Here is a 25,161-nt window from a genome sequence, read left to right on the forward strand (position 1 = left end):
GACGCTTGATTGATATTATTTTATGAGAAATTAGTATTTTATTTTGTCTCCAAGTTATTTTGGAGATGAAATTATACCTCTTAAACAGTTGGTTAGGAAAGATAGGGCTCTATTTGTAAATAATAAAAAGAGATGATTTTTCGAAAAAAGAGAAAAAATAATATTGGAAAGACAGGATAGGGTGTAAGAAGAGATACACATATAATGTAGGGTGCTAAATAAGAAAAGGTCCTTTATGGGCATTTATGCTATTTTAACTTAGTTCAAGACTTATGTGAAAAATATTTTATCTGAAGGATATATCTGCAAAAAAACCGTTGAAAAGAAATTTCCGTTCGCCGTCTCACCGTAGAGCTCAGGAGGCGAAAGAGGCGAGAGAGGGAGGGGAAGAACAACAACGAGGAGGAGAGAAGCAGAAGGCAATGGCGGCGGCCGGAGTCACTCATCTAGATGAGAAGGCGAGGAGGACACGCGATCTCCTGGCCAGCTTTTACAACACCGACGCCTCCGCCGGCGGCGGCGGAGGTGGTGGCGGCGGCGCCTCGCTCGATTCCATCAACTCTCCCTCATTCGATTCAGATGTCTACATGAGCCTCCTGGTGCGAGATCTCTATTCTCTACTTTCTCTCTCCTATTTTGTTAGATTTGGATCGGATCTTTGCTCATCTCGCCGTTTCTTAATCTAGCCAACACGAAATCATCGAGATCTCGTCAGGCTCCTTCTTCTAGATTCGTTAAATCTGATATTCTTATTTCGAGTATCATCCTTTTCTTGTTTGGCGATTGAATCTTGGAGCATCATCATGCGAGGGTTAGCGACCGTGATGTAATCAGTCACCTGATTGTTAAGGATTTTTGTTTACAGTTTCCATTTTGATAGCTTAAAGAGAGAGAAAAGAAAGTAGTTTATGACGAGCATAGCTGTTAAGAGAAAGTAACAGGGGGCGTCGCAGCCATCTAAAATTTCATTCCTCCATTATGTGGCAACTGGCAAGACTGATTATTTAGTTCATCAGTGTACATTTTGCAAGCAACAAAGGCCGATTTATTAATGCAGACTAGAATTACAATAATAAATACAATGAAAAGATCACCTTAATTTCTAATGTGTTATATTGTGTAGAGCTATGTATGCCAATTTACTAGTATGAAGGGGACATTTAAAGGAACCGACCTTAAGATTCTATTGGAGCAGTGATGAGTTTTTGAATTCTTTGTGCCGTTTTCATTAGGTTCTTGGTTAGGTCGGTCATGCCATTGTTATTAACTTATTTTGAAGGAGTTATCATTGTGTATACTCAGATGTCTTGAGTTTTACATTGTTGTGTATGCCTTGCATTCAGATTTGGAAAATTTCTTCCCAAGTATCACTGTTTGAACATGACGGGTTTCAAGCCCTAGATCTTGAACAAGTTAAAGTGAACCACTCATAGTTGGTCAAGTAAGATTGAAGTCATGTAAGTCATGTTAACACTTACCTTCACTATTCTCTAAACAAGGAATTTTATTGGATGGAGATAATTAGAAGTATAAGATAAAAGTAAGTTTCATTGCAACCCAAATTCATCATTATTGTATTATTTTATCTCTAGAGTCCATCTAATTGTGACACTAAATCACCAGCAAAAACTGTGCTCTAAGAATGAAGATTGTTAATGATTCAAATTAAGGATGAAAATAGCCTAAGTGTCATGCACTCCTACAAGTAGGTTTTTGACAGATTTTGGACTTGTGCACTTCTATCGTTGAATTGACTCTATTTGACATATGCCCACACTAGATCCAATGAGTCAGTACTTTGATAGAGAGATTAAGTTTAATGATATAGTGTGCTCCTAAAAATGGCTAACTTGAAAAAGCATATAGAACCAAATGTTTTAGAGAAGTGTTATACCAAAATTATTTCCATGGCAACAATATTAGATCTATTTGTTATATTTAGGAAAATCAATTATATACTGGGTCCCTAATTAACCAACTCCAGTTGTCATTTTTTCATTGTTACTAGTGTTGTATGAGATGATTAAAGGAGAAATTAAATATTACAAAAGCAGTGTGATTTCTAGTCATGCTTTTACTCATCTTTGTTCATATCAATATAACGAAATGGTCTTCTGATTTTACCACAATCACCAAATAGAGAAAGCAACAGAGGTGCGCGATTAGAGACCCAATGTTCTCAAGATGTCTAATTGAACACATAGGGAATAGGTGAATTCAAGATTCATTGGCAATGACCCGTCGAGCCTAGCCCAAACCTTGGCAGCATTAGTAGAAGTATCATTTTCAACGGTTTGTTTCTTTGGTCAATTTGGGGACTGTAATACACCAGAACACTGTTTTTTTTAGGAAAAGAATTGTGATATTTTTTATGACTTTGCTGACTTGAATACTTTTGTAGGAATTTATTGGTAGCTGCTGCACTACATTGCCTGCTGCTGACATTATTTTATTAATTGTGTTCTTTTGACGCTTTTTTTTTTTTTGAAAATCATTTACTTGGTCAAAAGCCATATAAGAAAGTTTGCCGGGTATTACAACTTTACAAGTTCATTTGTATCTTTGCTTACTTCTTTACATACACAGTAATGTGCTTTACTTTGTTTGTGATTGTGCCCCAAATTTGGTAATCTGAAAGTTGTGTTTGAGCAGGAGTATGATTCTATTTGCAATTTTGTAGATTCAAAAGTCAAATCTAGAGGGGCTCCTCCAAAAACATGTTCAAATGGCAGCTGAGATCAAGAACCTTGATACTGATTTGCAAATGCTTGTCTATGAAAATTATAACAAGTTTATCAGTGCCACAGATACAATTAAAAGGTGTTATTATATTTTCCACAAATGACACTATAATTCCTTCATATTTACCATTATCTGGCACATACTTCATAGTTTATAATTGTGTCTTTGCTTCTTAGAACTGAGTATACAAATACAGAACTCATATTCCAGACCTAATGAAAATGGTAACCCTCTTTCTTAGTACCGAAAATCTAGTGTGAAACCTGATTGTTCTCATAGCTAATGAGTTGATGACTAGTAATTCTGAATAGTTTAGATTTAGATGTCCCCACCCTCCCACCCATAAATGGCTACTGTTTCTGGGATATAATATTTCTTTGCTTTAAAATATATTCCAATGCGATCAAATTTATCTTTCCATATATGAAGAAAATGGATTTAGAAAATCTGAAAATGCTAGTCTTCTGCATTTGTTGTAGGATGAAAAATAACATTGTTGGAATGGAGACAAACATGGAGCAACTTCTTGCCAAGGTATGCCTAATTTTAACTTCCTGCTCTGTTGTCAACTGCTTCCGTTTTGCTCATCCCAATTTTCATGCTTGCCACAGATAACATCTGTCCAATCCAAAAGCGACACAGTAAATACATCTTTATTTGAGAAAAGGGATCATATAGAGAAACTGCATCGTACTCGAAATCTTCTACGGAAAGTTCAAGTAAGAAAGTTAACCTTTTGATGTTGCTTTATTGTGATACTTTTGCCTTCATTTTGTGGCAAACTTGTTAAATCTGTCATTTTTACTACCTTATTTGACCTACTTTATTTGACCTACTTTATTTGACCAAATTTATGTTATGTTTAGAAAGTGAATCATTTTGATATCTCCCAAGTTTTTTTTGAATTAATTGATGTATCTGTATTCAACTAAGTGGTAAAGGCAACCTTGAATTAACTTTCTTTGTTTATGATTTACAAAATTTCATTCTTGGAAATGTTTTTGCACTTGGGTTAGAACAGAGGGATTAGCACTCTAGATATGACTTAAATCACCTTTCTTTAAATCTCATTGCATTGAGGCTAGCTTATTCTCTTGCCACAAACACCACTATTCATTTTCCAGAGTTGCATGGCATAGTACAGCAGTATTGCTCCTAATTTCTCGTTTTTACTGTAGCTTCAGGAAGCAATTTAAGATTATCATCTTTTCCATTGATTATAGACACACAAATGCTTGATTAACTCCATTATTTCCTTGTTTACTACTATGAATTGCTTTTGTAAGATTTATCCTGTTGCCCTTCACTTGCTTCTATTTTGATTTTGAGTTATTTATTGAGAGGCTAGCATTACTGAAGTATTCAAGTTTTTTATTTTTATAGTTTAATATAATTTACTGGTGGTTAATTATTTTCTCATATCTTTTGGTCTATCAGAAGAATTTACAGCCCTTCATGCATTCTTATTCTAATCTAGTGAATTGTGATTTTGCGAACTGTAGTTCATTTATGATCTTCCTACTAGACTTAACAAATGCATCAAGGCAGAAGCATATGCAGATGCAGTGAGGTTTTTTACTGGAGCTAAGCCAATTTTTGAGGTGAATATCTTGTTTCTTTTTTTCTAATTTGCCCCCTTTGATTTTTATGATCACTCACTTAATTCCTTGTGCCTAATAGCTTAATATAATTTCACGTGGAGTCAAATTTGCATTTTATTTAATAGGCATATGGTGATTCGTCTTTCCAAGATTGTAAGAGAGCATCTGAAGAGGCAATAAATATAGTCATTCAGAACCTTCAGGTAATTCTATTTAACTGGGTTCTTATTTACTTGGGCAATTTTGGCTACACTTCTATTATCATTTTCTATGCATCACTAGCCATCTGCAATATATTGTATTATATCCACTTTTTTTTTTAATGGTTCTACTTGGTTTGCATCTTTCCTTTTTTGCTGCAGTCTTGTTATGCTCATATGTTGCTAATGTGACATTTAGTTGTACAATAATTTCCAGCTATGCTACACATGAAAATTCAGGATCTGAAGATAGGGGTGTAATTGAGCCGAGCCAATCGGGCTAAGCTAGGGTCTGGACATCTTGATAATAATAAAAAGCAAGGTTGAGCTAGTTAGTCAAGGGCCTTGAGCTTGTGCTATTCAGAGCTGAGCTCATACTCAGCTTAGTTGCCACAAGAAATAGGATTTCTATTGCAGCTGTAAGTGTAAAACCTCCACACACTACTGAACTAGTTCAGAGAGATTCTTGTTGATGAAGATATATAAATCATAGGAAGATAAGGATAACACTATATTGCCCCCTTAGTGTCACTCAACAATCCTCAGAAGTTTTCAGTTTTCACCACAATTTGACTCCCTCGACTACTGGAAATAATCGGCTGCACCCTCTATTAGACTAACATATTTTTTCCTTTCTTGACAAAGTCAATCACAATAATATTGCCTGCTTTATGATGATCCTTATGACGAAATCTTTCTCCGGCAAAGGAAATCAGTAATGTAGCATGCTAGTTCATCTTAAATGATATTGAGTTCAGTGAATTTCCCTTTGAAGCAGAGGTTGGCTTGAGCAAGCCGAGGTTAGTTTGAGCTTGGCTCTAAAACAAGCAAGCTCAAATCCAGCCAGAATAGAGCTGAGTTCAGCAGCTTGTTCTTCAGGGAGCTTATCTTGTACCGCTACCTAAAGTTTGTTCTTTATTGTTGCTGCTGGCTTTCATTTATGTAGCATTTTTCTTTTTCAGTGGAAGAGCTTTTCATCTCTGGATACATGTTCCTTTATTAATGTGAAATTAAAGTTTGTGTTAGATATTCTTGCATGACTGAACTCAATTGATTCTTCAGGCAAAGCTCTATTCAGATTCTGAACACATCGAAGCAAGAGCTGAAGCTGTGGTGCTTCTGAAACAACTGAACTTCCCTGTTGGTATTTTACCCTTTTTCACAATTGATTTCTTTAATTAGTTCAGTTGAAACTATATAATTTTTTTTATAAATTTTTGCCTTTTGAGTTATGTGAAATGATATGCCATTGCCTGTGAGCTGTTCATACAGGACTGTAAAGATTTATCCGAGTCTATGCTCTCTCCAATATAGGTAGCATATTATCTTTCTGCAAAATAGTCTCTTTGAGAATCAAAATCAAGTAGGTTGTCGCCTAAAGTGAATAATACAAGAGAACCATTTTAACTATAACTCCTGTTATAAAGGTCTGGACAAGGTACGGTTTTAAGTAAATTTAAATATGTAATGCTTTGGGCATCTAGAGCTTTAGATTAAATCACGGAACATATGATGGATACGTAATCATGGGCTGCTGGGCATGACAAAAAGATGATTACAACTATATAGCACATAAATGTGCTTACATTTCCATGGATTATGATGTGCTCTCTTGGTCGTCCTGCATCACATATAATAGAATAACTCAGCACAGTCGAAAGCTCTTCAAGTAGAATTACTCCTTCCATTCTGTACTGAATTCTTTTTTTTTTTTTTTAAACATCTTGACAGGTTGACAACCTAAAGACAAACCTACTTGAGAAGTTAGAGGACTGTCTATTGAAATACCAGGATGAATCTAAAGAGGTAAGCTTCAGAATGAGCCCGCAAGCAACCATCTATCTATATAGGAAACCTATCAAACTCTATATATTCTTTACATCCTGCGGCAAACATGCATTAAATTTTCATCTATGTTTTTGAAATTCATTTGCTTGATGCTTTACTTTCTTTGCTGCTATCATTCTCAAGTACAAACCCTTTGGTACTTAGAGATGCTTATATGCTGAATTTTTCTGGTATCCTATTATATTTTTCCAGAATCTCAATAGAAAAATAGAGAAGGTTTTCTTTGGTGGTTTTCAGGTACCTGCATTGAACTCATGTTTTAGTTTGTTTGGATGGATGATAAATCTTTTTAATATTTTGAAGAGTGATCACACAAAACTTTATTATATAACCAAAACAACAGTTTTTTCTTGACAAATTCCCTCTCCTTCCTCCTCCTCCTCTATATGTATTGCATGTTCTGATTGTTAGTTTGTCTTTGGCATCAAGTATTAAATTAAGATATGATTCTAGGCTATGTCAAAGTTCTTTGTTATGACGTCATGGGTGCTCCATTCTTTTGCCATATTGCAGTGAAGTTTTCATCTTTTGTCTGCTAATCTGTTTTGGTTGCACCTATTGTTCTTTATGATCAATGTTCAATCTTGTACTTCAGATTCAGTAATAAATTGTTACTAAGCTTGTCCTGATTTCCTGAAGAAGTTGGTCCATGATACTTCACGATGCATCGACTCCTTTTATGTTTCTTTCTTTTTCTCCTTTTCTTGGCTGAGGTCTTCTTAGTGATCTAGTTTCCATGAATGGCTTTTGAACTTAGGCTTCCATTGGTGATATTTCAAAGACCTTCCGTTCTTATCTTATAATATTTCCTGATTCGGAAAAGCGACTCGTTGAACTTGCACAGGCCTTGTTTTCCAGGTAAATCAAATTGTTATTTGGCAGATATTTAACTTCAAATTCACCTTCAGAAGAGTTCTCTTGTTTTTTTCCTATTCATTAGTAGAGTTTATCTTCTGACGATCAATGTATTTGAAGGCGTTATGAAACTATCCGACAGAATTTGAAGAAAAGAATGCCATCAGCTGATCTACTGATGATGCTGCGTAAGAACTTCACATATAATGACAGTTGTATTATATTATGTTTTTGCTTTTTTACTATTGTTTCGCTTGTTTTATTGATAACATGCTTCTGAAATGCAAAGAGATACTCTTAATATATTCCTGTTTCCTCTTGCCAAGATTCTTTTAACTACTGTTTACTGGTTAATTATATTTTCTTTTGAGTATTGCCATCCCCAGCTTTGGTAAGGTTACTCTAGAGTCTAGATACATGCTACCATACAAATGACCTTCCAGCCTTTTCCAAAGTTTAATCCGTTAAAAAGCTGATTGTGTCAAAGTCTGTGTCACTAAACCCAACAAATACTTCTTCCCTTATAATAGTCTGAGCTGAACTGTAACCTCCAATAGAAATTTAGAATGTCTGAACTAGAGTGGATACATAACCTAGCCCCAAGTAATTGCTGAACTTCTTTTATGTACCTTGGTCAAGAAAATGGTGATCACTATAGATAGAGTTCTTCTTTTTCTTTCCCCTTCTTTTTTTTCCATTTTTTTTATTAATGAGAGGGGGATGATGATAGTACTCTGGAAATATATCTCTATACTTTTAGTCTGTTAAGTCTTCTAAGTTTACTTGTGAAATCCTTGGGCTGGATTAAGCACTCAAACTTTCAGAATCCAGACTAGGATTAAATAGCACTGGGAAAATTCAATGTCATTGGAGTAATAAGCATTGAAATGTTAGGAAAAAAATACTCTAAAGTATTTTATTAACATTAATATGCTAAAACTAATATATATTTCCTTCAATTTTTCAGAATTCTAATTCTATGAGCTAATGAATTGTCATAGAACATTTGTTGTTCAAGCATTGAAAATGATCCTTCTACTGGCATATTTTTAGATTTTAAATGACCTAAAACACTATTGTCAAGTTGTATTAGCCCCAAGTCTTTTTTATGTTGACTTTTTTTTCAATCCTGTGGCTATGGAGTACCTGAAGGAAAGCCAATTAAACACTGAACAGGAAGATCGGTAACTATGGTTACTAAATAATGATAGAATAGTATTTAGAAAGTAATTCAAATTTATGACTTCATAGTTGATGAGTTCAATGCAGATACGTTTAGAAGTCAAAAGAGCAGGACCAGGATTCTTCACTTGCTAAACTTAAAGGCTAGAATACCAGGAACCTTAGATAAATCAAGCATAAGATAGTAATTATAATCCGAATTTCTGATTTAGGTGGAGTTGAAAGCATAATTGAAGCTGTCCTGGTGGAAAATGATCTAGAACTGAAGAATTAAATGAAATGTAGTTAGAGACCTAGAGGTGTAAATCATGTAACAAAATTTCCCTACTTGGTTGACCTTTTTGTTGTGTGAGATTACAAGTAAGAACTAAGAAGTATGAAAGTGCCTAAGCGCTACTGTAGTCTTTGACCTGTAAAATTATGGAAATATTGTCTCATCGTGTAAGATTATAAGGGCTATTTAAACTCTTTAATTTTCATAATGGAAAGTGGGTGCCTCTTGCTATAAGCCACACTCTTATGAAATTGCTGGTTTCAGGTCTAATTTGGGAAGACATAACCACCTTGGATGAAGTTCTTGCGGAGGCTGCTCTGCCGGTTCTTTCTTTGGAGGTTCTATTTACACTTTTCTTCTTTAATTCATAATGATATGAATTGTTATACCATGACCCAAAGAATAGACTTATTATTGTTTTGTTCTGAAGTAACCTTGCAATTATCTTAAGTTATAAAACTTCTTTTAATTACTCTTTAAGATCTTACTGAGTTATTTTATCTTTTTGGTATGTTCTCAAATCTTGATAGGTTTAACCAATCAGGGAAATTTATAGAAGTGTTACCTCATTTGCATCCTTCATGAATGATGTCAATTTTAGTTAACATTTGTGGTACAAACTACAAAGTACTTCAAGAAAGGGTTCATTGTTGAAAAGAAAGATGGGCTCTATATAAAATGTTATTCACTTGTCTAACTTAATTAGTCTCAGTCCATATCAGTAAGATCGGGGTCGCATCATAGATTTATAATGTGTAATATCAGATCAGATTGTGAATATAATTACTGGATGTCAATATTAGGGTTATTTTAGACTATGTTACTTTGTTCTATAGAATCAGAATAACAAGTTATATTTCATTGAATCTAAGAAAAAGTGGTTCTTTATTTAGATGCATGATGATATTAGGAATCATCCAGAGAAACTGCAAGCTTTATGTCTTTTTAGCAAACTTACATCTAGAATAATTTTTTCAGATTATATAGCTTTTGCAAGCAAAGGTGCACATAATAAACTGAAAGGCTTTTTTTTTTTTTAAATTTTTGCAAGAGATGATGCTTTTAGCAATTCTGTTTTCTCATCTTATAGCTTGGTTTTACATATGAACGTTCTTATCCCATATACAACTGTGTATATGATTAATGAATATTTACTTGTCCTTTACTAAGAGTTTGATCAACATTTTCATACTTACAGTTTCTGATTCTCTATGGTTTTCTCTACTTAACTCCAAAGGTAGGCCCCTTGGGCAGAGTAACAGGATGGAACTTGCTCTGTATGCACCAAATTGTCCTCTAAAATATCTTTTTCTTAGGATTTATTTAGGAAAGTAAAGTCATCTTTTACTGGTTTAAGATGTCTATAGATTATCATTGAATTGGAGCAGCAAAAGCCTGAAAATTAGTTCAATGATTATGAGGCAAGATATGCATGTTGTTGGGTGAGTGAGAACGAAAGTTCAAGGGCTGGGGGAGTTATCCTGTGCTCAAATGTCTTTTGGTTTTCAACTTTTTAGACAACACACCAATATCTAAGGTCAAACGTACCACTGAAATTGTAAACCTTGTGTACTTAGGTAATTATAAGACCCAGATTTCTTCCTCTTACATCCATTGCAGAAACTAATCTCTTCGATTTCTTACTTTTATACAAAAGGCTAAACTCTGATCTTGTTATGCTAATATATCTTATATGCTCTCCAGGCCACTAGAAGCATTATCAGGCAATATATCTCAAATGCTTTTTCTCATCTTCAGCTTGAAATCTCAGGTAAATTTTGTACTACATTAATGCATCAATTTATCTACAAGTTGTTGGCTAACAAAAACATACTACTGAAGGTATACTGCCCTGTTGACTGCTAATGTTACCTTTTTTCATGTGTACCATACTGGAGAGGCTGGATATTTGTAGATTATTAAGTTTCTTTTTGTGGATTTAAAATGGGTCATTATTTTCTCTTACTGATGTTGTGGACTTTTCATTTGGGATAAATGTGCATATTTTGGAAAAGAAAAAAATGTCAATTGGGCATAAACTCCAGCATTGTCCTTGGTCTAGTGCCAATGAATTTTTCAAGATTGAGTATTTAAACATTGGAGAAGAACTTTAGTAGTACCGAACAATTATGCCATTTAATAGGGACTAATGATTGAGTGCACATTGAAGCATTTCGTTGACATTGAATTTTCAATCTTCCGTTAAAGAGTTAATAATGTCGCAAATGAATATAGGTTCGCAAGTTTCAAACAAAAGTCTTAATATAGCTTTCCTTGTTTTGTTGTTGAATCCTTAAGAACACTTTTACATTTCACTCCAGTTTCACTTGATATTTTTGCACACTTCCCGTTTAACTTAAGTTCCATTGTGCCCATGGAGAGAACCCCATGACAAATACCGAAAGAATCTAAGTCATCATATATTACTCTTTGTACCTGTGAAAGCAAATTTATAATTCTTACCTCCAGGTTTGGCACAACATCCATAGATTCCATACAGATAGAACCTGTACCACATGCTATAGGTTGTTGTGCCACCAGTAGCATGACCAAGGAGGGAGTGATATTTTATTAGTTAATGTTCTTTGTTTACTGACTAACACCATTTGAATTATCAGATGCACTTGTCAGGATCCAACCTCAGTCAAATGAAGGGATAGAAGAGTCGCCATTACAAATCACCTTGGAAACCAGCAAAAAAATGGTTATTGAGGGCAGCATGGATCTCTTGTTGGTAAGACAAAGATTTAATTTGGTTGTGGTCAAAATTTTATTCTCTCATTGCTGAATGCTGATAGAATCTTCTTTTCACAAGATCATATACATGATGCATATTAAAGAATTATCTTTTCTTGAATTTTGTTTGATTTGTGGCTAGCAAAATTTTGATTTGAGCTAAAAAATGATGAGATCAGATTTTTTGACTTACTATTGGGTTATCCTCGCATTCATGACTATTCTCATACCTAGAGCCACCAAACCTACTACATCAGTTTTAACTTTATTATGGTTCTTCCTTCTCTCATTGGTCTTAATTTATGGTTGATGTTTCTTTATAGGATTTCCGTCAACTACTTGAGAACAATCTAGAGTTGCTTGCAAAACTGAAAGACTTGATTACTGATTGGGTACAAGAAGGTTTCCAAGACTTCTTTCAGAAACTCGATGGGCATTTTCGTCTGCTTTCTGGGAAAACAGGCGCTGTCAATCAGGATTCAATCACATTAGACTCGGTACAAATGGACAAAGTGCCAACAGGACTTGCTCTTGTTCTGGCCCAACTTTCAGTATTCATAGAGCAAAGTGCGATTCCTAGAATCACAGAGGTACAAGAAAACATTCTGTTTCATGTTTAGGAATTCTCAATGAATTCTAAATATCTTAGTCCTACTTTAATTTCATCTTAAGCAAATGACTTGAGAAGAAATTGCGATTTGTTAATTTACATTAATTTTGTCAGGAAATAGCTGCTTCCTTTTCTGGAGGCAGTGTTCGTGGCTATGAAAATGGACCGGCATTTGTACCTGGAGAAATCTGCCGACTATTTCGTTCAGCTGGGGAGAATTTCTTGCATCTTGTATGTATAATTTGTACCTGTTTCTTTGCTTTGTTCTCCCATTGATATATCTGACTCAAATTTAGTAGTAGCTATGGTTCTCTTTGCTTTAAATGAATTTTGAAGGAACTTCTCTTGCTGCTTTGTTTGTTTGATATGGAAGTAGTCTTGAGAAAATGTTTCTATAGTAAATAAGCCAGGTTTATATTTATATCTGATTGGCCTTATATTTCTTGGAACAGTACATTAATATGAGGACTCAAAAGATATCTGTAATCCTCAAGAAAAGGTTCACTACACCAAACTGGATAAAGGTGTGCAGCTTTTTTCTGCCATAAGTAATTTTATAGTCTCCTAAGTCTATTGGTGCTGGTGATTTTCCTTTTCCAGTTAAGCTCATGCAATTCTTTTAATCATTTGCACTAAAAATAGCACAAGGAGCCACGAGAAGTTCACATGTTCGTTGACCTTCTTCTTCAAGAGGTTTGTTCACCAATGTTATTTATCTTTGAATTATTACTTTTTCTTGCAATTAGTTACAGTATGCCATATTGTCATGGCACTGCAAGGAAGTGCAATGCAGCCACACACTGGTTATTAGCAGATGCATGTGTTTCCCTACCAATCCCATTTGATTTCTGTTTCACAGTTGGAAGCTGTAGGAATTGAAGCAAGACAGATTCTACCTCGTGGTTTAGTTAGGAGGCATCGCCACTCTGACAGCACAGGTAGCACTGGTTCTTCTCGTAGCAATCCAATGCGTGAAGATAAATTAAGCCGGTCGAATACACAGCGTGCTAGAAGTCAATTTCTAGAAAGCCATCTGGCTAAGTTGTTTGAGCAGAAAATGGAGATATTCACAAAAGTTGAATACACACAGGTGAAAATTTTGTGCCCCTCCCTACAACTTTTTTTTTGGTATACATGAGATAACAAAAGAAATGTAGTAATGCAAGTCCTTTTACACTCTGTAATGATACGATAAAACCTGGACTCAATGAAAAGTTTTTTGCTTTTTTTCATCCTATTTTAATATGAACACGAGAGCATTAGGTGTACTCTTTAGAAAAGGTATTCCTTCTTCAAATTTAATCAGAAATTGGCTGGTAGTGGAGTGAGGAAGAGTAGCAATTGTTTCACTACCAGGAATTCAAATGTAATTTACTACTTCTGGCAACCTACTACTCATAGTGAATTAAAGAAAAAGGTTTATATTGTTGCATTGCTTAATAAAAGAAACTTAAAGAGTGTCCTGATGCGTCTTAGGCTACTGTCAATGTCTGGGGAAGGCAAGATGAAAGTAATCTTAACCTGTAATTAGAGAGGTGGTTTCCATGGAAAAAGGAGCCTCATAATTAATATAAATCTTCTATAGAAGGAAACACTTGACAGATTGTGTTCAGAATCCATTAGTTGTTTCTCCTTTTAATTGCTTTTTTTATGGTTGATGACCCAATCCTGTGAATGTCATCAGCGAAAGATGTGTTAACCTTTTTGGCTCTTCTGGAAAATGCAAGCTTTTGCTATTTAATAATTGATATAATGTTAGATATAACCAAGGCCAACAGGTATTACTATCGTTTTATTAGCAAAATCAAATTGATGTAACATGTTCCAAGAATAGATCGCTTGAATGATACTTAAAGCTTTTCCAAAAGTAGAGTTGGTTTACAAGATGCAAGTTAGAGTTATGTTAATATATTCTTCATTCATGACTTACAGGAGTCTGTTATATCAACCATATTAAAACTCTGCTTAAAAAGCTTGCAAGAATTTGTACGTCTCCAGACTTTCAACCGAAGTGGATTCCAGCAGATTCAGTTGGATATTGAGTTCCTGAAAGGCCCCTTGAAAGAGTTTGTTGATGATGAAGCAGCAATAGACTTCTTACTAAAAGAGGTAGAGGACACTATTTTCTCCGTATTGAGCATCCACTATTTTGTTTGATCTACCTACCTTGTAAAAATATTATTTTACTTCTTAAGAACTGGATGGCAAATTGTTTTCTGGTTTTTCTTGTCAGTTTGTTTATTCAAAGGTAGTTTTCGTTCTTCCTGAAAATATAAGGCCCAAGTTCAGAATAGGTCTACTATCAGATATAGTTGTTATTACTTACTACTAGGAATCTACCAGACCTTGTTTATATTTTTTGCTGATTATTTAATTTTGAATATTTTGATAGTTTTAACTGGATCCGGGGTCTTAAATATTCTAGCTTTAGGCTTCAGTCAATCAGAACCCTGTTACTCTCTTTACCTAAGCATTCCTGGCTATGATATATTCTTCTGTCTAACCTCAAGACATCCCAAATATATTTTAGGTTTATCTTTCTTCTTTGCATATTGTCAATGTGGCGGTTAATTAACTTCGGGATGGTTTTTATTGCACCATTGATTTTCTTCTTCTTTTTGACATGTTAAAAACTTGAAATACTTCACTTCTTTAGATCGATGAGTAATTGTATCTTTAAAGATATCTGGGATTGGATTAAATGCTCTGTTGTCTGCTGCAGGTGAACAGTGCTGCTCATGAGAGGTGTCTTGATCCAATTCCCTTGGAGCCTCCAATACTAGACAAGCTCATCAATGCTAAGCTAGCCAGGAACAAGGAGCAGAATACAAATCCATGGTAACTAGGACCAATATGCTCTACACATTATCAATTACTGTTCACGTTTTCAAACTTAACTTATTTATAGCTTATGCTGCAATAAGTAAAATCTAGCTCAGCTAAACTGAACGTGAAACATGAGCGGCATCTATTCAATAATTCTAGTATAGCTCCTCTCCAGATGAAGATACCTCCAAATATCTTCACATACTCAGTGTAACAGTAATCGCTCATAGTTTTACCCCTCACGGAGATACTTATATAACAATATTCTTGGTTTTTATTTCTGAGTAGCTAACAGCATTCTGCTGTTGTTTTGCAGACATGTGGATCTGATGGGGATCTGACGGCTTTCGGTTCATTTGTCATCTGAAACATGTCACATTACCTTATCGATTTCATTGTTTTCTGCATCTTAAACAGAGAATATCGAGCTTCTTGAGGAGCAGAGAGCTAGAGGATTATTAAACCTGCAGAGACTGGATCTTTGTTGTTAAGGGATAGGGAGGTTTTAATGTTGTATATTATCACATTTATGTACTCTCCATTTTGCTACTTTAATTGCAACCAACACCATAATAAGATGTATCATTCTTTAGCTCAGCAGAGATTTGCCTAGCATTCGTGGAAACAACAAACTCTTTTACAATCTTTTTAGATTTAGAAAAGAATGATTGTGCTAAGAAAAATCCTGTTAGGCTGGGCCACTTCAGCTCTGCTATCAAGTTGGCAGACTTATCTCTCCTAGAGATGATGGTCAGAGGGCTTCTTAATCCATTTTCCCACCTTATTCTTCTCCAACTAATAAAGTACAGAGGAGTGACCACTTGTAGATTATAAAGATTCAGATGCATCTTGAGGGGCAATCAGGTTAAGTTTAAGTTAATAGATTAAACACGAATCTATCTATTTAAATAGATCATTCAGATCATAATCGGGTTTATCGAGATATATATATATATATTATTCAGTTTTATATAAGTAAATTTATTCGGATTATAAATGTATTTATTTTATCTTATGAACAACACATTTATTCGTGTTATAAATAAATTACTAAAGTGATAGATGGGTTCGTTTAACGGGAGTTAGAAACATACATGCGTTTGATTGGGACGTGGCTTTTTACTAAAAAGGCTCTCCTTCCTAATAACTTATTAACGGCGGCCCCTAAACCCCAGATAAAAATCTCTCTCGACGAAACGAACTCTCCCCTTCTCCGAATGGGTAACAATTCGCCTACACTCCTCCCCATTCCCACTCTCCGCAGCTCGATCGAATCAAACGTCTAGGGTTTTCCTTCCCACCAGGGTGATGCCCCGCCCTGCGGCGGTGGCGGTGGCGGCGGCTGCCAGGGCGGCGAGAACAACGGTGGTGGACGGCGCCGTCGCGGCCTCCTCCGTCTCTACTTGGCGGATCATCCCGCGTCCGCTCCTGGAGACTGTACTCAATAATCACGCGCATCACCACCGCGTCCACCAGCCCCTCCTCTTCCACGGCCCCCGCGGCGTCGGAAAGACTTCCATTCTCCTCCACCGTTCGTCCTCTCTCTCTCTCTCTCTCTCTCTCTCTCTCTCTCTCTCTCTCTCTATAATACTGCTAGTTTCATATCAACCTAAGACAGTGGCACTTCGTGACCTCCTTCTGTCTGCTTCCTAGGTCTTCTTCCGGAGTGGAACAAGGGTCCCCACGTCACCGCTTACGTCGACTTCGCCGCCGACCCCTCGGCCACGCCTCCCTGGTCCTTCGTTTCCTCCTCCTCCTGCGCCACTGCCGACCTTGCCACTCTCCGCAATCGCCTCGAGCTTTCTCTTGAGGCCCTTGTCGACCACGCCGTCCGCCTTGGCGCCATCGGCTCTCGTGACGTCTTTACCGCCCTGAACAAATGGTCTGGCCTCGACACTGCCCTCCGCCGGGTCATCGGCTCTGGCCGCCTCTCGAGGAGGGACGAGAAGGCTCCAGCGAGCTCCCTCTGGGTCAAGGCTGTGGTCTCCCGCTTGAGCCACGTCCCTGGTGTGGAGATTGATGAGAAGAAGTACTCCAGGGAGGAGGTGGCATACATGAGGGAGGCCGCTGTGGCGCTGAGGCTCGCAAAGGATGTCCTTGGGATGCAGCAGGAGTGGAGGAAGGAGGCGGTGAGGCATCTGAATAGGACGGGAGGGTTCTCGAGGTCTTTGGCCAATTTGGCTACTGATTGGCCCTGCCTCTTGCTCGAGATCCTCTCAGAGGCCGCACAGATCGACTTCTTTCAGGTCTCTTGAAGAAAATAAACTAAATTAGCCTTTGTTTGTTTCCATTATGTATAGGTTTGTTCTTGCAGCTTGATTTATCGATCTGCTTCTAGTCATCATCGTAAAAGTCACCAATTTGTGGCTCTCCTATTAAAAAGGATGATGATCAAATACTGTTTGATTAATTTTTGCAGCCAAAGCTGATTTTGAATAACATTGATGTCTTGCGGAAAGCAACTTCAGCAGATGATTCGATTGTGCCTGCTGCAGTGTACCATGACAGTTTGATATGGAGAGTGATAGCTCTTGGTGCGAATGAAAAATGCTTGCCTGTCATTCTTGCAACTTCAGACAGGTAACTTCTGTAGGTGGTTTGTATCATTCATGCGGATTACATATTTTCTTTTTCATGCAATTGATATGCATGTTTGCCTTTTGGGAAGAGTCAAAATGATCTGCCTTACCCACCACTGCTTTTGAGGTTTGGTTGATCATGTGACAAGTTACTCTGAGGTTAAATGTTTATTCAAACCTGTGCATATTTTCCCTGCTTAAAGTTCAAATCAAGGTCAATGATGTGTAAAACATGGATTTGCGTTGTTTCCCATATTCCTTAATTGTTTGTATGCCACTCATCGTCTGATAATGAGAATTAATTGATGTCCCGGAGGAACTGGGGTGCTGTCCATCATACTTTATTGAATAGTCTTTTACATTGACTTGGTTGCAATGATGATGTATTTACATGTTCATTGCATATTGGATCCCTATTAGACTGCTGTAACCTGTCTTGCCTTTCCACCATCAGAAATCAGAAAGAGTAGCTGATATTGCATTTGTATTCCAAGATTTGATATTATTTAGTATTTGCTTGAAATCCGGTATCATTTTCTAATGTGTTCCTGTAAGGAGCAAAACTTTCTGTTAATGCACTAGGTTTCTTTGTGCGTTTGTGGAGCTTCCTTACCTTTGGATGAACTAATTCTGCTTGTTCGAACTTTTGCAGTTACTACTCTTATCAGGCATTTGTTGATTTTGGGTTTCCAGATATTTTTATCTCACGGGAGGTATACTTGTTATAATATTTTTGAACTTTTATATTTCTTAGGTACTTTCATTAGAGCAGATGATACTTTCATACTTTCTTGACCTAGTAGTTGGGTAATTGACCTTTTATTGCATTTGTGCAAAATAGCACTAATGATCATTCTTTTTCTTCTTAACTTGATGGTTTGAAGACATTTGGTTGGACACATCAGGAAGCTAAACTGCATATGGTTCCTGATCTGTTCAGTGAGCAAGAGGTACTCTTGTTAATCACTTTTTGATGTTTTTCCCTTTTCTGAGTCAGCGTGTAGTAATTGATGCTCGTCCTAGGCATTTTTTATTTGCAAACTTCCATGCAATAATTTTGTGATGATGTTTATTGAAGTTGTAGTGGAAAGTTATAGATGAGGTTCTTGGCCCTAACCCTCGACAACTCTCTGAGCTCTATATGCTTAAGCAAAGCAAGAATTATGCGGAGTAAGTAGCTTTTCCACTGTTCTCTCCCTCATATTTTTGTCACTGCTGAGTTTTTGACTTTTCAATATGAATGCCCTTTATAAGTTCCTAAAATATTGGGCCTCACTTCATTCTTATTTAGATTTAGTAGTACATGGAGCAGCAAAAATGTGGTTGCGGGAAACTTGCTTCTTTTTTTTAATGAACAAAAGCTTCAAAATTATGGAAGGACAAATAATTGATACTGTGAAATTCTACTTATTTCTAATTTCTGATTGTTGTAAACCACCTGATGGGAGAAAGGTAGAGAAATCACTTTTCTTTATTCTGCATTAAATTTTTGTTTTCATTCCATGTGTTTAGTGACTTTAGTCATAAGCGGCATCTCTTAATGTAATAGGTATATGTCTCTATTTTATGCACAAAACATTACTATCTGTAAATCTGTAATATGCTAATGATAGTGTTAATGAATTTGGAACCTTAAGTTAGCTTATCTATTCTTTTTCAATGGAAGATATTTTCTGTTGTAAGGTGTTGTAAGGTAATGAAAGAATGCTAAAGCATTCAAGTTAACACCAGTTGGATACAGTAAGCAGTATTAGTTGTAGCCGTTTTGTATTCCAAGTTGCCATCATCTGTTAGGAGATACTTTCTGTTTCATCAATGGATTCACAAATGAGGTATTCCCTCCATCTGCCCACTAGTGTTGCTCTCATGGATAAGAAAGAGTTGGATGAGGATCAAGAAGCCCAACTTATCTCAATTACAAATCCTGTTTGGTAGTGAATCTGATTACAATCTTCAATGACAAGTGAGTTAGTGGGGATTTGAATCTTGTTTATTCTTAAGTGAGACCACCTGATTATCTCATAAAAGTTCTTTCAGGCTTTCCAAGTTTGTATGAGACTACTTTGAGTATGTGTGCCCACTTGATGTTTCAATTTTCTTTCAAAATTTACCATTTATTAGAATAGGATGTGGGCTCATTGTGGTTAATTTTTGGTTCATTTGATTTGATGGACCTCGTAAAAGTTCAATCAATGCTACCCTGAATTTGCATAGAACTTTGTGAGTTTAGGTATCCACTTGATGTTCTTGTGATATAAAGTTATATTTAATATAATAAATTTTTTAATCAAGTTTTCTATCTTCCAATTTGATGTCCATTATATTTTGCTTTGTAACCTGTATTTAATGCTACTTGCAATATGTTAAAATTCTCTCTTTGTGTCACAGTAGCTTTGAGGACACTATTGATGCCTACCTTGCATATTTGCAAGTAAGTTTTCACATAAACAAAGTACTTTAATATTGTTTATATTTGAAATAGTCTCTTCTTTATTAATGAGGACTATCAGGTCTGATTACTTGGATTAAATATTTTTACCTTTGCCGTCCAATATGGTAAGAAAAATGTTATTCTTGGATTATTGGAATAGTATACTTTCTTAATTTTTGTTTAGGTTTATGCAACCTTCTTTTGTCATTTGATCGACTTTGATGCTCTGATCTTGTTACGAACTAGATTTGGACCGATCTGAACGTAAAAAATAATAAACATTTATATGGTAGTAGTTTAGAAGTTAGAGTTCTAACGGTTTTAGTTTCCGTAAATCAAAAGTCGAGATGAAAATATATAAATAAAATAGTGGAGGAAAGTCATAATGGGGCAGATTGGTAAATATCGGCGTTGCGGTGGTCGTTGGAGGGTTGCTGACAGCCAAGGGTGGTGGTGGACAATCGTATAATAGGATGATCTGTGGTAGAGGATTGTGGTTATGGAAAGATGACAATGGGGCTGTTGCAGGGGATGCTCTGGTGTTGTGCGTTGGTGGTGGAAACGGTTTGTAGAGATGGCAGGAGCTCCGCTGTAGCTGGAGGTGGTGCTTTGATTGTAGTTTGGTCCAACACTTTTCCTTCCTCATTGTTTGGATTTTCATGCCGTAGGGAGGTTGGTTTCGCTATGGCCGACAACACTAGTAGTGCAGAGGGTAGAGGGTGGCTAGCCAAACCTCAGCTAAGGTATGGATTGAGTGCTTGATGGCAGTTTGTATCTCCTTTGATTCTCCTTCAATTCGATCAATTTTTTTTAAATATTGTCTTTGCCTATGTCGGTGGCTCGTTGACGGCAATTGCTGGTAGTGCTATAGGAAATCTCCAAAGGGATGGAGATAAGTTTCTGGTCCTCTATGGCCGCGATCTCTCCTGAGTTAGCTTTGGATCATGTGTTCACCATCGTTCGAGAAATGTCGGCTCTGTTACCACTGTTATGAACCAAATCTGGACCGATCTGAGCATGAGAAAATTAAAAATAATTATGTGGTAGTAGTCTCAGAAGGTATGGTTCTAATAGTTTTAATTTCACGTAAATCGGAGGTCTGAATAAAAAGATATAATTAAAATAGTGGAGAAAGATTAGAACAGTGCAGATTGATAAATATTCGATGTTGTGGCGGTCGTTGGAGGGTAGCGGACAACTAAGAGTGGTGGTGAACGGTCGTATGGTAGGTGGCTCATGGTGGAGAATGACGGCTATGGTTTGAAGGTAGAATTAGGATTCTAAGTTAGATATACTTCTAGGAAAATAAACGGTCATAATTAATTTTGCATCTCATTCTTATTTCTAAAATAAACTCAAGGCTAAAATATGATTTTTAATTCTTCATTGGATAGTTAGATTATTAAACAAAGAAGCACAGCCCCTCTGTATATAGAGGCTGAGTTTAATGAGTTTTATTCAGACTTAGTTTTAAACGCTTATACGACTCGAACTAAGATTTGCTTTAGAGATTTACACGATTTAATTGGATTTATCTTAGTGGCTTATATTTTTTAATTAAACTTGCCTAAATAGCTTACATGACTTAACTAAATTTGTCTTAAGAGTTTACATAAAAGATAAACATAAATCAATTAAAAAATAAATAGACTTGATTCGTCGAGCTCAGTATCCTCATGATACGATCCAATCTATTCCAGTTTGTATCGGATCTATATCTTTGAAAAGTTGGTTTTATTTGGTATTAAATTGAAGTTTGTAAAAGTACATGTTCTAATAAATGCTTTTACATCAGATAAGCCACATTTGACAATTGACGTTTTTTTTTTCTCGGATCATAGCGACTCTTCATAGTTTAATTACATCAAAAGAAAGCTAATGCTCTGTTAACTTTTATCAATTCTCTTTTTGAGGCTACGATTTGATTTGTTGCACCTAGTTACCACTTAATAATATAAACTTGAACTGTTAGAACTTTAGATGAAAGGTTTGACCTTTATTGCTGAAGCTTTTGTTGGCCTAAGAATTTCTTATTAGTAAAACAAGTTCCCTGATCAAGTATTGTCATTTCTTTGTTGTCATGGAGTACTTGCATGTTAATAGTCAAACAAAGTCGTGATCAACAGTGGAAAATATCATGCTCATAATTTTGTGCTTCTGGAGGAAGATACTAGTTCTCCAATACTCTTAATTGGTTATATGCACGTTCCAGATGCAAAAGAAAAAGAAACTTCATATATTTCCCATTCTTTCTTCTTCTTTAGGTGGCCGTGTTGAACCCTGCTATGGAGTCAGCATTAGCTATTTTGGAAAAGTTTGCTTCTGATGCGCGTGAGAGGAAAATTCCAGAAGGTCGATTACATTTTGGTGCTCCTTGGAGACACCCGCCTCATTCTGACAGCCCTGTTTCATCTCTAAAGTGGGCAAAATTTCAACTCATGGACTTTGTTCAATCTTTCATAAATACTGAGTTTGGGGTAATAGTTATTCTTCTCATAATTTCATTGTATTTCATTTCTACTGTCCAACTAGGTGGCATTATGATGGTCTTATTATGACATAGCTAAGATTTGGTCAATAAGCTTTCTTCTTGTGCTTTAATTTTCTAGAGCTAGTGTCTATGTCCTAGCATAGATTTTCCTTTTTTTCCTTCTTTATTTGGAGAACATGAGGAAAGAAGTAACTATCAAGTGGTACTCAGTAGGCCATACTTTGGGAATTTATGTTCAGGCTACTTTATCAGGACTATTGGGTAGTGCTTCCATGAACTCATGATGCCCCTCCCTTCTACTGAGAACATCCATATCTTTAAAGGTAGGAGTAAAACAAATCCTATATGATTGGCAAAACTTTTGTAGCTTTTGTTTCTGCTGGCATGTATTTTGGGTTGTTCATTTAGCAGATTATGCTCCTCGGGTCGCTTGTTTTCCTCTTACTTTCTTTGAAGTTGTGTTTTCTAAATGTTTTTTTTTTTACATATGATTAAGATTAAGGATTTGAAGTATTCTGCCTCAGGCTTGTAGAAATAGCAGCCAAGTTGCTAGAAAGCATGTTATTTATTATTTTATATAATATGTCAAGGTGAAGGGTTGTCATTGTCCAATCAATCTAGAATAATCCTGAACCATCATTAATAGGATCTTAAGCTTTTACAGGTGCTCTAATTTGTAGCTGACCTATACTTTTTTAGTTTGCATTGATTAGTACCAACTTTCATACTGGATAAAAGATCATGTTCGCCTTTCATCCTATTATATAGAAATTATATAGAAATTATGTAGTTGATACTTGAGAGAGAAACGATCAACTAACTATTAACTTGGTACGTTCTACAAATTAATTGTGGACCCAAGATCTCATAACTTATACCTATTTATTGTCTAGGTAAATTATCTAGCTGATTATAGCCTTGAAATACTGGATGATCCTGCAGCAGTAGCAATGTTGGAGGTACCATTTGTTTTAATCAGTTGCATGTGTTATTTTTCTCTGGACCATTCCTTTTACTAAATGTACTTTTAGAATTTTAGATAAAGTTACAGGTTATTTCTCTGTTAGGTTGGTTTGCTTTACGCACAACGAGATCCATCCTATATTCGGCCGGTCACTCGTGGTATTGAGAGATGTCTTGTCAGATGGTTAGTTACTATGTTTGCTAAAGCTATGCTCTCTATGGTTCCAGATTGTGTTCATTTACAATTTTCTGCTTGTCTCTAGGCTTGTTCAGCAAAAGATGCAGATGAGCCTTCCAGAATCTATATCATATATATGGCAACGAATAATACGTGGGCGAAGCTATCGTCACTTGATGAAAAAATAGGCTATAAATAGACTGAAGAGGTACAAAACTAGTTTTCAGAAACATCTTTTCCGTTTTTCCTGTATACATGTTTCATTAATCAGTCACTTAATTTCAGGTTATATTCAAGCAAGACAGCTTTTTTGCAGTTGTTCATAATCTTGAACTCAAGTATATTTTCCCGTGCTGCTGCCGCTACATTACATTTATATGGATATCAATATGCAGATTTCAGTACTATAGCCTAAGATTATGTTGCTGACTTTCTATCCAGGCTATGTAAGTTCTTAGTGCATCTTTACATGTTATGGTGGTGTTGTAGATTAAGTATTGTTCATCTTCCCGATCATGATAGTGTAGATCAACTACTGTAGCCTTCTTTATTATCAAAGCAAATTTCAGTGATCGGCGGGCAACTGAGAGGCCAGCAACTATCATTTGTGTCCTCATTGGGCACTTTGATAAAAACTTGCTTGACTTAAAATACGATTTCATATTTTCTTAACCAATCATCCCAATTGATTGATCTAAAAATGTAACACCAAGTTACAAAATGTAGAATATTGATTTGTATGTTGTATTACTATTAGATGCTAAGTTAGCTTAACCATGTTCTCCATGCCTCCTCATGGAATTTTGCCACTGTTCGGGTTCAAAAGCTATATCCTGTTCCATATTAGCTCTTCATATTAAAATAATTTTAAAAGTATTTGCTTATTGAATTCAATTTGGGCACTACCACGTTATCTCCTTATCTTCATTCGTTCAAGTTGACCAGCTTCCTATTTCCAGAGAATCACAAGATATTTAGCGAACTTTTTTATTCTTAGTAAAACTACTGCTTAGATGCATAGTTTTGATCGCTTACTTGAGAAAAAAATTTCAATCTGTTTCATCCTTCTAGTACTAATACTTAATAATGACTGACATGTATATATTACACAATTTGCAGCATCTGTGTTCCATGGAGCATCATGCTTCGAATTATTTCCGCTGCAGATATGCATGTGACTGCTAACCAAATAATAGCGCAACACTGTTGCTCTAGGATGAGCATGACAGCAGGATGGATCACGAAACTTGAACACTAAGCCCATTGGAATATTTGTGATTTATTTGAATATTTTTTCTGTCAATTTTTTTGTGAATCAGTTATTGTACTTTGTGATGTGCCATTAGGTTTGTGTTTTAGCATTTATAGGTAATGACAACATAAATTTCTAGAGATGCAGACATTGCAATTAATTGTTTTCGCCATTTAAGTGCGAAGCTACAAGATTGGGATTTGTATTTAAGTGATTGAATCATTCTAACTGTTGTTTTGGTTAATGTATACTTATAGCTTCTCCAAACTGGATGATGGATAGGTTCTTACATATATGAACAGCAGTGATGTCATATGTGAATGTAGCATCTACCTATGAGATTGTTATGTTTGGTTATGAATACAAGACTCATCCATATATCTAGTTAGAACT

At 35.9% G+C, this 25,161-nt stretch overlaps 2 protein-coding genes across 4 annotated transcripts; both read left to right on the forward strand.

Annotated features, from left to right (window-relative positions):
* The first annotated feature begins 315 nt into the window (after positions 1 to 315).
* LOC140772142 (vacuolar protein sorting-associated protein 51 homolog) lies at positions 316 to 15,508 on the forward strand. Its single transcript, XM_073114059.1, has 21 exons — positions 316 to 599; positions 2,681 to 2,820; positions 3,222 to 3,276; positions 3,354 to 3,461; positions 4,245 to 4,343; positions 4,469 to 4,546; positions 5,606 to 5,683; positions 6,275 to 6,349; positions 7,149 to 7,249; positions 7,367 to 7,434; positions 8,967 to 9,040; positions 10,407 to 10,473; positions 11,321 to 11,436; positions 11,762 to 12,028; positions 12,163 to 12,279; positions 12,501 to 12,572; positions 12,691 to 12,741; positions 12,908 to 13,138; positions 13,981 to 14,157; positions 14,771 to 14,886; positions 15,191 to 15,508. Coding segments are annotated over exons 1-21 (2,268 nt in total). The 5' UTR covers positions 316 to 422; the 3' UTR covers positions 15,192 to 15,508.
* Positions 15,509 to 16,035: 527 nt separating this feature from the next.
* Positions 16,036 to 25,052, forward strand: LOC140771767 (uncharacterized). Of its 3 annotated transcripts, none has more exons than XM_073113438.1 (13): positions 16,036 to 16,405; positions 16,528 to 17,120; positions 17,294 to 17,454; positions 18,106 to 18,166; positions 18,338 to 18,403; positions 18,538 to 18,623; positions 19,845 to 19,884; positions 22,149 to 22,361; positions 23,269 to 23,334; positions 23,443 to 23,522; positions 23,602 to 23,724; positions 23,802 to 23,962; positions 24,636 to 25,052. In XM_073113438.1, the coding sequence occupies exons 1-11, from the start codon at positions 16,183 to 16,185 to the stop codon at positions 23,702 to 23,704; spliced, it is 1,692 nt and encodes a 563-aa protein (XP_072969539.1). In that variant the 5' UTR covers positions 16,036 to 16,182; the 3' UTR covers positions 23,705 to 23,724; positions 23,802 to 23,962; positions 24,636 to 25,052. The 3 variants fall into 3 exon arrangements, with proteins under 3 accessions (XP_072969539.1, XP_072969537.1, XP_072969540.1); XM_073113436.1 differs by having other exon boundaries at positions 19,842 to 19,884; positions 24,636 to 25,051; XM_073113439.1 differs by lacking the exons at positions 23,602 to 23,724; positions 23,802 to 23,962; positions 24,636 to 25,052 and adding an exon at positions 22,615 to 22,698 and having other exon boundaries at positions 19,842 to 19,884; positions 23,443 to 23,507.
* Positions 25,053 to 25,161: the final 109 nt, after the last annotated feature.

Source organism: Typha angustifolia, chromosome 12 (assembly GCF_048772165.1).
Source record: "Typha angustifolia cultivar Huaian chromosome 12, ASM4877216v1, whole genome shotgun sequence".
NCBI lineage: Eukaryota > Viridiplantae > Streptophyta > Magnoliopsida > Poales > Typhaceae > Typha > Typha angustifolia.

Excerpts from the sequence above, each read along its gene's own strand:
- LOC140772142 (XM_073114059.1), top strand. The coding sequence starts at position 423 with ATGGCGGCGGCCGGAGTCACTCATCTAGATGAGAAGGCGAGGAGGACA. Across the intron at positions 11,437-11,761 it reads GCAGCATGGATCTCTTGTTG|GATTTCCGTCAACTACTTGA; the intron begins GTAAGACAAAGA and ends GTTTCTTTATAG. Across the intron at positions 12,280-12,500 it reads GGGAGAATTTCTTGCATCTT|TACATTAATATGAGGACTCA; the intron begins GTATGTATAATT and ends TTCTTGGAACAG.
- LOC140771767 (XM_073113436.1), top strand. The coding sequence starts at position 16,183 with ATGCCCCGCCCTGCGGCGGTGGCGGTGGCGGCGGCTGCCAGGGCGGCG. Across the intron at positions 17,121-17,293 it reads CACAGATCGACTTCTTTCAG|CCAAAGCTGATTTTGAATAA; the intron begins GTCTCTTGAAGA and ends TAATTTTTGCAG. Across the intron at positions 23,335-23,442 it reads CAGCAGTAGCAATGTTGGAG|GTTGGTTTGCTTTACGCACA; the intron begins GTACCATTTGTT and ends TTTCTCTGTTAG.